General features: G+C 38.5%; 1 protein-coding gene across 1 annotated transcript in view; it reads right to left on the minus strand.

Annotated features, from left to right (window-relative positions):
- Atp6v1c1 (ATPase H+ transporting V1 subunit C1) overlaps window positions 1-13,065 on the minus strand; it is a 41,423-nt gene that overhangs the window by 11,351 nt on the left and 17,007 nt on the right. Inside the window, exons 4-8 of the mRNA XM_048358476.1 lie at window positions 10,901-10,986; window positions 9,097-9,191; window positions 7,514-7,605; window positions 6,174-6,272; window positions 3,941-4,009 (exon numbers count right to left, since the gene is read on the minus strand). Of these exons, the coding sequence (XP_048214433.1) occupies window positions 3,941-4,009; window positions 6,174-6,272; window positions 7,514-7,605; window positions 9,097-9,191; window positions 10,901-10,986 (441 nt within the window). The remainder of the gene's footprint in view (window positions 1-3,940; window positions 4,010-6,173; window positions 6,273-7,513; window positions 7,606-9,096; window positions 9,192-10,900; window positions 10,987-13,065) is intronic.

Here is a 13,065-nt window from a genome sequence, read left to right on the forward strand (position 1 = left end):
GTCCAGTGGGAACCTGGTGTGTGAGTCTGAAGCGATGAGTAGGGCAGGATACAGGTGGAGACGCAAAAGTCCCAAAATGCCCAAGAGACGTTAGAGGTGCAAGACTGTGCCCCAACACAGGGCCGCCTCGAATGGGTTTGAAGTGGTACAGTCTCTTTCACTCACTTTGGCAATTCAGGGGCAGAGGCTAGCCCATTACATTTGGGCTATGAATTTGCAGAGCTAATGGTGCTGGCAAGAGAGGGGCTGGTGATGACTAGAGAGCTCAGGCTTTGCAAAGGGGAAGCATGATGATCAACAAATTAGGGAAAACAAAGGGCTGGGGCCTAGGGATTTGCACAAGATCAAACAGCAACTTCAGAGGGAGTTTAAAAAAAAGAGAGAGAGAGAGCTAGCCTAGTAAAGAGTTGGATTACAGAGTTAAGACTCTAAGGTAGAACTTTTCAAAAAGTCCAGAGTGAGGCAAAAGAAAAGTCACCTAAATCAAGTAGAGGTGACAAAACATGAGCCCATGAGGAAGGTGAGTTGACTAAGGACAAATTTGAAACCCAGGCAAAACCAGTAGGGACCTAAGTAACACATGAAAGCAGGGTAAAGTGACAAAATGTAAGTCACAAGGAGAAAAAGAGGCAAGAAAGTCGCATGTCTTCATAATTAAATATTAGGGACTCAACTCAAGATACATGTTGGCCAGAAACTGTCTGCCAGGAGGCTTAATTTGCAAAAAGTTCTACTAGCTTCTAATAAATAAGCAAACTCACTCTATTCAGTTCTACAATTAGGACTTCTTATAGGTGTCATAGGCCTAAAAAGCCACAGCTTGTGTGTTTTTCAGATGTTTCCTGGTATTTCCATTCCACTGAACCCTATGAGAGGCAGTGCGTCCTGGAGCCTCAGAGCTCTTCCTGCTGTTTGTGGTTCCTTGCTGCTGTCCTAAGACTTCCCCTGACCTTCGCAAAGCTGCAAAATCTGCATAGCAGCGATCAAGTCTTGTGCACCTCTCTCTCCCACCTCTCTCCTCAGCATCATCTGCAGCTCCATCTCAATGACCTGATCCTCAGAAGCCCAGATGAATTGATGGTGGAGGAAAGGCATAAATTATAAAGCGATCTGACCCAATCACTTTCTTTTCTGTGCTGCTTCCTGCATGTTAGGCAAAATGCTCCATTACTAAGTCAAACTCCCAGGCCCCAATCAGACATTTTAAGCAAATGGAGACAAACACACAAAAAAATCTCTGAATGGTGTTCCAACAAAGACATTGAAAAGCAGCCCAGCATCTACTTCTCAGCAAAGGCTTTTATATACATCTTTGCATTTCACCATACAACGCCAGTGTTTCAATTGCTCAGTATTTCCACTTATGGGGATATTTTGCAAATAGATTTTGAACTATTTCTAAAATGAAGCCAAGTATGGTGGCACACGTCTATAATTCTAGCATTCAGGAGAGCAGCCTGGCTACACAGTGAGATACTACTTTCTCATGCACACACACATGAAAGAAGTTATTTAAGAATGACATTGTTGAATCTTCGAATTCAAAATTCCACTTTCATCTTCACTGCTTCCAAGACTAATCACTTATTCATCACGCTAAAAATTATCAAGTAAGTGGGGTATAGTAGCTAACAGCTGAATCTCAGTTTCTTGGGTGGCCAACCAGAGCATAAGAGCATAAGAGTTTGTGAGATTTCATCCAATTCAATGGCTGAACAGAGTGGCCCAAGCCTGTCATCCCACCTACCAGGAAAGCACAATGGCTGGGTGCAGTAGCATGCACCTGTCACCCCCAGTAATATAGAAAATACAGAAGGACCAAAGCGCAGGGTGGCCCAAAAAAATGAGACAACAACCATAACAAAAAGGGCTTTAAAAGCATGGCTCAAGTGCTTCACCTAGCATATACAATCCTAAATTCTATCCCAGTACTGGAAAAAAAAAGTATCAAGTAGAGTATTGTCTATATTTAGTTGATTTGTGTAAAGCACCTGCAATAAACAGCATATAGTAATTATTTCTAAATGTTAGCTATTATGTCTAGCAAAAAAAAATATGCACTCAAGCTTAGAGCCTTTCCTGAATAACAGGAGAAATGCTGGGCAGATCCCTGAGAGCCATGTCTACCCAAGCTCTGCCTGGTGCTCCCTATACAGGCGCTCCATTCTCTACAACATCTGAACAGCAACGTTTCTGAGTCAGGAGTCCAACTGCATTTTGAACTGAGAAACAGAATAGATGTTTGTACCAAGTAAGGGAGTGCTGGAACTCTAGGAAGGTCATTCAGAAGACAAGTATTGACTGCATTTAACCGTTCTCATTGACATTTTTGCCTTTAAACTACTAAAGTGATTAGCAAAGGGTCTAAATTTCTGAATTAGTATTTGACAGTCCTACTTTCAGAGGAGGACTTAGTATTTTTAAAGAATTTATGAAATTACTGTCTCATTTGTGAAATATTACCTTATTTTTGTATACTCTATCAAACGTAAACTGACTTAATAACACAGAGAGGGAAAAGGTTCTATGCTCACTCCACAAAGAAAATGAGGCCCAGAGAAGTTAAAAGACTTACCCCAAGTCACACAGCAAGTTGGTAGCAGAACGCAATAGAACTCAGATCCCTGGGTCCAGGACTCTTTCCATTATACTAAGCTACCTCCCATATGACACAATGAAACTGGAAAAGAAAATATTTCATGGGCCTGACCTTACTAATTCCACTACTTTACTAGTTCCTAATACCTTTCTTTCATAGGGTTGTTTCCTCTTGAGGTATTTTACATGCAAAAGCATTCTTTTGGTTTACATATACTGTACTACTATTTTCCTCAAAGAACATTTTATGTGGCAAAGGCAAAATACAAGGGAAGATGACACAGAACAGCTTAAAATACAGGATCTTGAGTTAAAAGAGCTGAGCTGGAGCCAGGTGCCAATGGCTCACACCTGTAATCTTAGCTACTCAGAAGGCTGAGGATCTGAGGATCATGGTTTAAAGCCAGAACTGGAAGAAAACTCCATGAGACTCTCATCTCCAATTATCCAGTAAAAAGCTATAAACAGAGCTGTGGCTCAAGTGGTAGAGCACTAGCCTTAAGCAAAAAAGCCAAGGGACAGTGCTTAAGCTCTGAGTTTAAGCCCTCATACACACATACACACACACAGCCCACACACAGATCTGAGCTTGCTAACTTTGCTCCTGGATACTTATACAATCATGCCTTAGGTAACCACGTAAGCATCTGACTTCCTTATCTATGAATGAAAGGAGAACTACCTAAATTGCTGCGTGAATTGCTGTAAATATCAAACTGGACAATCTATGTGAAGTCCATAAATTGAAATGGTGGTGTTGCTATTTTTTAAGAAATGTAATGATTTGGCAAAGTCAATGCTCAAAAGCAATGATGAACATCTGAAGATCAACTGAGATTATCTGTAGTCACATGGTAAAGCCTCTTGCAAGCTAAAATGAAGAATTAGTGACACAGTGGGGATGCAAGACACAGGGTGTAAAGATTTCTCAGAAGGAAGTATGATGCAGCAGAGAAAGTGCCACCTCAGAGACCAGGATTCCAGTTCTAATGCTGCCACAACGACTCAGGGCAAACAATTCTTCCTCACTGGCCACAATCTTCTAAGTCTATAAACATGCCAAGTCTCTTCCACATCTAAAACTATGATTACTAAATTTATCTTACAGTATAAAACTGATACTCTAAAATTATAGGTCTGCCACAAAGGAAAGATATCAAAATCATTTCCTATCCCAACATCCAAACTGTGAAGAAAAATGGTAGAAATTTCTCTTTTTCTTTTTTGGTAGTACTGGTGATCAAACCCAGAGCCTCATGCATTCCAGGCAAGTGCTCTACCACTGAGCTACATCCATGGCCCAGAAATAAATAGTTTTACAGTTCTAAGAACTACTACTTACTTGCTAGATCTTGGAACAACCATTTCAGCTAGAGTTTCATACTGCTTAATCCAGTCATTGTGGTTTAACCTGCAGAGAAGGAACAGTAAGCACTGGAAAAGAAAAACAAGCACTATTTCCAGCCACATCCAGGAAGAGAAAAAAATACAGGACAAATAAGAAATTTAGACAGAGTAAAATACAACCAATATATACAGTAAAAACTTCAAAGGGCTGGGAATATGGCCTAGTGGCAAGAGTGCTTGCCTTGTATGCATGAAGCCCTGGGTTCAATTCCCCAGCACCACCTATATAGAAAACGGCCAGAAGTGGCACTGTGGCTCAAGTGGCAGAGTGCTAGCCTTGAGCAGAAAGAAGCCAGGGACAGGGCTCAGGCCCTGAGTCCAAGGCCCAGGACTGGCAAAAAAAAAAAAAAAAAAAAGAGAAAGAAAAACTTCAAGCTTCCTAATGAGAATGAATTTCAAACACACTTGAGTAAGATAAGAAGTACAAAGCACCACCCTCATGGCCAGTAAGTATTTTAAGAGCCACATCCTAGAACTGAACTGGGAAGGAAACAAATCTCCATGCACATTCTATATATTCTATACTACGGCTGATAAGTATTACACTTCATTTATCAAAAATAAAACACTGTAACTACCTGTTTACAGGACACTGGTTTCTGAGGGTGTGGAGAGATAACTATGTTTGAGATGCAAAATAAAGCGTGTTTGAGTGTAAAAATAAAGACTAATATAGTCCTTGTGGGCCATAACAAAGAATGGCATACTATGTAAAGTAAGCTACATGAATCAATTACAAGGTACAGAAATTTTCTGGTTTTAAGCAAAATTAGACAAAAGTATGGGCAAATATATTGAGCTGGGAATGTGGCTTAGGTAGAGTCCTTGCCTAGCATGCACAAAGCCCTGGGTTTGATTCCTCAGTACCACATAAACAGAAAAAGATGGAAGTGGTACTGTGGCTCAAGTAGTAGTGCTAGCCTTGAGCAAAAGAAGCTCAGGGACAGTGCCCAGGCTCTGAGTTCAAGTCCCAGGACTGACAAAAAAAAAGCACATAACCAGTGTTCCAATACAGCAGGGAAGAGTTATATATTTAAAATATAAAAGTAGACTTTCAGAGCCAAACCCTTAGTGTCAAGCCCTCAGATAACATTATAGCCACTGGCAATTCCATACAGGTACATTCCCTCCCTTCTCTAGGAGCCACTGTTTTCAAGTATTCCCTTCTGACTAGATAAACACACAGTACAGAGCAAGGAAAGCTCCAGGCAATAAGACTCTGAAGACTCTAAGTCTCACATCTCAGCTGGGATTCCCCAAAGATTCCAATACCAACACTTCCGTGTAAGAAGTGAAATCATTAACAGTGCTACACAGTTCTAATCTTCCTATTATTGCCCAAAGATTTCATTTTACCAAAACTAGCTATGATCAAGTGGGAATTTATTCAAAAGGAAATTTGAAAGGGTTATCTAACCCAGGGGTCAGCAAATTATTCCCATAGAGGAACCTGTTTGGCAAATAGTTTTACTGAAATAAAGCCATATCCCCTTGCTTATCCATGGGCTGCTTCAACTCTAACAACAAATCTGATGTGGTAGTGTTGAGTAGTAGCCCAAAGTACTATCTGGCCCTTTGCTGTGGTAAACATCTCTACCGACTCCATTCTTTGTTTCTTACAGGGCTTAAATCAATCTAACTAGTCATACATATTTTTTTTTAGAAAAGCAAATCCAAAGACTTTTCCATTTCAAGAAATTCAGGGCTGAGGATATGGCCTAGTGGCAAGAGTGCTTGACTTGTATACATGAGGCCCTGGGTTCAATTCCCCAGCACCACATATACAGAAAATGGCCAGAAGTGGCGCTGTGGCTCAAGTGGCAGAGTGCTAGCCTTGAGCAAAAAGAAGCCAGGGACAGTGCTCAGGCCCTGAGTCCAAGCCCCAGGACTGGCAAAAAAAAAAAAAAAAAAAAAAATCAAAACCTGAGCCCAAGAAAATACAATAGTAACTTAGTATTTAATTTTGTAATGAGTCAACTCTACCAATATCAATTTAAAAGTAGTGCCAGATTATGAAATAAATTCTATTGTGTGTGCTACATACTTAGTGTTGGTTGACAAATAAATGACAAGGTTATACTTTTTATACTTTAGTTTTGTAGTAAAATAGAGACTAGTACTTTGCTTACATATTAACAAATAAAATATTTTGTAATAGAAAGACATACTTGGGAACTACTACCAGTAATGTGACAAGATACTCTGAATCAAGAACAAAGTCATCCTTCTTCACAATTTCTGCCAGACTTCGAGTTAGCAAACTTCCTCTGAAGAGTAAGGGGAAAAAAATCATTTGGTGAATAATTATGCTTTTCTGGAACACAAGTCTTCACTTGTGTTAGACTAATCCTATTTATGCAATAATCTACATATACATCTCAAGCAATTAGTTTTGGTTAACACTTAGTCAAACATATTCCATTTCTGCAATCACAGAGCTGTCAACATTTATCAAGACTTGCTTCCAGGGTCTACCTTTGTGTTTGCTTTATTGTAACTCAGTTCTTTTTCTGATGACATATCTTGACTAGGAAAGTGCTATTTATTGGGTATCAACGTCAACTTCACCATAACTATGAAATTATGTCATCTAAGCATAACCTTTTGGTTTTCCTCCCTCACTCTATCATTTGATGGTAGGCAGTTTCCATTACTAACTAGTAATCAACTCTTTCAAACCAGTCTTCACTTGATCCTCCAGTAATGATGTGCCCCTAGTGAAAATGACTTGTCCTGTCTGTATACTGATAGTCTGCAATCAGCTTTCCCTCTTGGTTATGCAAATACAACTTGAATAGTTATATACTTTAAACCACATTAAACTAGTTATACAAGGACATCAGCCAAAACAAGGGTATCCTATTTTAATAAAACCTTATATAACCTTATGAAACCTAGACCTAGAAAACAGAAAGAATAATTTTTACCTCATAAAAGGATGTTTTTATAGAATTCCTAGCAGCAAGTAATTGTTACATAATTTTCAAGGGTGAGGGTCTAGACAGGGGTGATAGATGAATGAGAAAGGAAGGATGGGCAAATGAAATCATAATAGTCAATGTGTATATGTAAAAATGAAACTTAGAAATGTAAGGAGATGAATAAGGTTGGGAGAGATGGAAGAGAATTATGAAAAGGGTGACAATGAACAAAATGCACTGTGTTCATAAGCAGACACACTGAACTGAAACTCCTCTGTACTACCTAATGATAGTGAAAAATAAAAATCAAATCAATAATTTTATACCATTTTCAAAAACCTATTAAATACAGAAAATGGTAAGCCAGATTTCAGTTCACAAATACTACTTATGAAACAAGTACAATCAACCTCAAAATCTGTTTTGATGTCTGAATTCTATAAACTTACAATAATAAACTTTCTTCATGAGATCAAAACTTCATTTTGGTTATGGAAACAGCATAATTTGGAACTTACCAAACCCCAACACTACTTTACTGCATGCTATTGTCATATTTAATATTCTTATATACTTGGGATGCTTACGCATTCTTTCGCTCCAAATTTTGAAGATTCCCTTTCAGGTTGTTGTATGCAGAAGCTCGAGATTTCAGGTCATTATCGATCTGAGTTACTCCCTTCAGAAAAGAAAAACAAGAAAAGGCGTAATTTCTGCTTCTACTAGTACAATTAAAATATATACTAAACTTTAATTTGTACAAAAAACACCAGTACTTCCTGATATAAGAACTTTCTGCAGTTGGTACAGAGGATCGACGTAACAGTGAGAGAAGGTTCAGAAATGCATAAAGTTTAGTTATATGCATACATATATACCTAAGTAACAGTTATTTCTTTGGATAAATAAATCTTTACTAGATTCCAATTTCCTACAAGATCTAAGTTAACCTTAAAATTTGCATAAATAAACAGTAGAATTTGAAAATCTCTTATTGAAAAAAATTATTATTATGTTGAGACCTAATGATCATGGTTCAAAGCTAGCCCAAGGAGAAAAGTTCTTGAGACTCTTACCTCCAATTCACTACTCAAAAAACACAGAAGTTGGGCTGGGAATGTGGCTTAGTGGTACAGTGCTTGCCTAGCATGCATGAAGCCCTGGGTTCAATTCCTCAGTACCACATAAACAGAAAAAGCCAGAAGTGGCCAGAAGTGGTAGAGCGCTAGCCTTGAGTCAAAAGAAGCTCAAGGACAGTACCCAGGCTCTGAGTTTAAGCCCATGACTGACCAAAAAAAAAAAAAAAAAAAGTGAAAGTAGAGCCATGGCTCAAGGAGTAGAGCTCTATCTTTGAGCAAAAAAGCAGCACCCAGGCCATAAGTTCAAGTCTCAGGAATGGCACAAAAAGAAAACAGCTTGAGGGGCTGGGAATATGGCCTAGTGGCAAGAGTGCTTGCCTCCCATACATGAAGCCCTAGGTTCGATTCCTCAGCACCACATATATAGAAAATGGCCAGAGGTGGCACTGTGGCTCAAGTGGTAGAGTGCTAGCCTTGAGCAAAAAGAAGCCAGGGACAGTGCTCAGGCCCTGAGTCCAAGCCCCAGGACCGGCAAAAAAAAAAAAAAAAAAAAAGAAAACAGCTTGATTTAATATTGAAATTAGCTATGTAAGTAAGCAAACTGCACAATTTTTATCATCTACATGTGAAAGTGGTATATTTTATCACGTTTTTCATAGCTAAAGTTATAGAAGAGACACTGATGATTTCAATCTGTGACACATACATAAGGTGCTTGTCAAAAACCTAAAAAGCAGCAGGGGCTGGTGGCTCATACCTGTAATCCTAGGGCTGAGATCTGAGGATGGTAGTTGGAAGCCAATTTGGGCAGGAAAGTCAATGAGACTCTTACCTCCAATTAACCACAAGAAAACCAGAAGTGGAGATGTGGTAGAGAGAGTGGTAGATGTGGTAGTGGAAAGTGGTAGAGCTCTACCCTCAAGCAAAAAAGCTCAAGGACAGCACCCAGGCCATGAGTTCAAGCTCCATAACCAACAACAAAAAAACCCAAAACCAAACAAAAAAAAACCCTAAAATGTGTTTCATAGCTAAAATGTAAAATAAAGCTAATATAAATTAATGTGTCCCATCCATCTCAATTCTTTTCTTACCTTGCCAATTATTTCAGAAATATTTTTCAGAGACTGCTTGATTGGATATTTGGCCATGTCCCACTGAAATCTTGTGATGTAAGTCACCAAGTCAACTGAAGTGAGGGAATACATTAATTACTGAAAAGAAGCAAGATCATCGTGCAGTTTTTTTTCTGAACAGAGTAGTACATTTTATTTGTTTGTTTGTTTTGTTTTTGTTGCCAGTCCTGGGGCTTGAATTCAGGGCTTGAGCAGTGTCCCTGGCTTCTTTTTGCTCTACCTCTTGAGCCAAAGTGCCACTTCCAGCTTTTTTCTATATATGTGGTGCTGAGGAATCGAACCCAGGGCTTCATGGATATGAGGCGAGCACTTTACCACTAGGCCATATTCCCAGCCCCCAGAGTAGTACATTTTAATGCTCAGATTGGCAATGAAAAAAATTAGTGAAGATATCATTTCTGAAGATTAAATTAGAGTAGTTAAGTAATATATAGAGTATCAAACATTTTAATCTTGTAATCTCTTCTGTCTCAAAATGTTATATAGACAATGTTCCTTCTGGTTTGTTGGCTGAATAAATGGAATATGTTCACATCTATGATAAGCCTCACATGAAGGACAAAAACATAAATATTATGAAATTACTGCAAGGTACCGATTCCACATATTTAATTTGACCAAAGTATGTTCTTTCCTTGACAACTTTACTTGTAATCCCACAATTCAGGAGGCTGAGGCAAGAGGATCAAAAGTATGAGGCCAAACTGAGCTATACAGTGAGTACAAGGCCAACCTAAGCTATATAGCGAGACCTCAAAATACCAAGGGTTGGCCAGATGCAGGTGGCTCACACCTGTAATTGTGTGACCTGACAATCCTGGTTTGAAGCCAGCCCAGCCAGAAAAGTTTCCAATTAATCACAGAAAAAGCCATAAGTGGCACTGTGGCTCAAGTGATAGAGTGCTAGTCTTGAGCAAAAAGGAGTTCAGGGACAGTGCCCAAGCCCAGAGTTCAAGCCCCAGGACCAGACCAAAAAAAAACTAATTTAAAATAAAACAAATGCTAAAGTGATATTTCAAAAGATAACAACAAATCTAAGTAAAAATAACAATAAAGCCAAAGCCATTTTTATAAAGCTATTACTACACAGAGCAAATTCTAGTAACTATCAGCTTCTAGCCAAAGAAACAAAGAAATGTCAGTAGTCCATTTTATTGGTATTAAGGAAAGCCATTATTTGAATTTGAGGGGAAAGAGCCACAACTCTGAAATAAAATCAGTAATTTAATACTAAGACTTTAGCAGTCAAATGCTGTTAAACAGAAAAGCTAGAGATGACAGCTGGTAAATATATGGATTAATGCTCAGATATGTAACTTAGAAACTTAAACATAAATGTTAGCAAACAGAATCAAGACAGAGGTAAAGTAAAACCCTAGTAATGCTTTTGTGGAAGACCTGACTTCATCTCATAAGCAACATTAAAAATAATGTAAGATTATCTTACGTGAAATTGTGTTTTAGAGGCAAGCTGAGAATGATTATATTACTACCAAACTCAATAATAACAATAAGTGACTATTAATGGCTTTCTGTTGTATTTAACATCCTTACATACAGATTATTTTTCACAGCATTTTTTTTTTTTTGGTTGGTCATGGGGCTTGAACTCTGGGCCTCGGCACTGTCCCTGAGCTCTTCAGCTGAAAGCTAGTACTCTACCACTAGAGCCACAGCACCACTTCCACATCTTTTATTTTTGTAGCCAAGTCATTCACTTTATACAAGTTAAGAATAATAAAACCATGAAACATTAGCTTACCTCCATTGGCCAACAGATTCTCCTGAACTTTATCTTTACTATCCTCTAATACATCAGCCATGTATTGAGCCACTTTCTTAACCACTCTGGGGAGTAAAAGAACAAATCATCATTTTCAAGAACTAGATCTATATTTCATGTTATATAATAAACATGGTATACAGACATAAATAATGATAGTTTTAAAGATACATGTAATGTGCATATTAGCTCAGAAAGGAAGGGGTAGAATGCTAAAGGGAAATGATCAGGGCTAGTAACTAAAAGCCAGTGTCTGTGAGTTCTTGACTAAAAACCTATAATCATGTTGCAGCTGTAGCTCAGTGGTAGAGCACATACTTAGCATACTCAAATTAATACTGGGTTCGATTCCCCAGTAATAAATAAACCTTAAAACCTATAATCAAAAAAACCAAGGGCCGGGAATGTGGCTTAGCAGTAGAATGCCTGCCTAGCATGCATGGAGCCCTGGGTTCAATTCCTCAAGAAAAAGAAAACCAGAAAAGCTGGAAGTGGCACTGTGGCTCAAGAGGTAGAGTGCTAGCCTTGAGCAAAAAGAAGCCAGGGACAGTGCTTAGGCCCTGAGTCCAAGCAAAAAACATACACACACACACACACACACACACACACACACACACACACACACACGACTACTAGTTCCATCAATTAGTACTTTGAGTATATCTTGAATAAGTCTCACTATATTTACAGTAATTCATAATTATTTGCTCAAATTGGATACACAGAATTATAACCCTAAAAGAAATTTATTTCCTTCATTCTTTTTTTTCCATTCTATTGGCCAAATACCCACTTACTTGAGGATTTTAGTATCACTTGACTAATAAAGCTGTTTCCTGTAAGTCCTACTTGCCTTCACTATTAAAGGCCATCAATGTAACATTTTAAGTCTGTTTGCTTTTTCACTCCATGTTATGTTAAAAGATCTCTCTCTGCAATCTTGCTCTCAGCTGCTTCTACTAGATCAGTTGCTTTGTGGTGGCTCTATAAATTCAGACTGCTTAACAACATACACAGGAAAACTGCACAGGTTTCAAGAAAACATTCCCCTGTATTCAAGCCAAATCTTTTAAAACTTTGACCTAATGTACATTTCTAAGATCCTCCAAAATTCTGCATTTTATAAATCATACTTATCTATATTGGTTGTAAATACTTTAAAGCTCTGTATTCCAAAAGTCAATGAGATTCTAGATTCCACTAATTCATCAAACTTTGGAATTTTATACCTGTACACAGCACAAATGAATTCCAAAAGTAAAAAAACCTGTAGTTTAAAAACTCTGCTAATTGAATTTTCAAGACAAAACCATCACCATCTTCAAACAGATGGAATAGAATAAAGATAATACTGTCAGAATGGCAATGCTTCCTTATTGAGCCAGAGACTCAACATACTCCCCATAAAATTCTAGGTGATTTCCTTGTATAAATTTGACACTGTGATCCTAAAATTCACATGGAAATGCAAAGACTCCACCCTGGCCAAGTAATCAGTGAAGAAACAATGAGGTTTTTATACTCACACTTTGATTCTAAAACTTACTAAAGAACCACAGTAATCATAATGAAGCATGCCAGTGGCTGGTGGCCTGTAATCCAAGCTACTCAGAAGGCTGAGATCTGAGGATCATGGTTGAAAGCTAGCTGGGGCAGGAAAGTCCATGAGAGTCTTATCTCCAATTAACCACCAGAAAACCAGAAGTGGAGCTGTGGTTCAATGTGGTAGGGTGCCAGCCTTGAATGAAAGAGCTCAGGGACAGGCACTCAAGCCCTGAGTTCAAGCCCCATGACCAACAACAACAACAAAATAAAAATCAAGATAACGTATAAAAACACAAGTAAATGAAACAGAGCTATAAGTTTTGCCTGGCATGCATGAAGCCCTGGGTTCAACTCCTCAGCACCATATAAACAGAAAAGGCCAGAAGTGGTGTTGTGGCTCAAGTAGTAGAGTGCTAGCCTTGAGCAAAAAGAAGCCAGGGACAGTGCTCGGGCCCTGAGTTCAAGCCCCAGGACTGGCAAAAACAAAACAAAACAAAATAAAACAAAACCAACACATCACATTATGTGCAACTGATTTTCAGCAGGGATGTCAAGACAATTGGGTGGCAAAATCCTATCACATGGTGCTGGGACAACTA

The sequence above is a fragment of the Perognathus longimembris genome, chromosome 12 (assembly GCF_023159225.1).
Source record: "Perognathus longimembris pacificus isolate PPM17 chromosome 12, ASM2315922v1, whole genome shotgun sequence".
NCBI classification, from domain to species: Eukaryota; Metazoa; Chordata; class Mammalia; order Rodentia; family Heteromyidae; genus Perognathus; species Perognathus longimembris.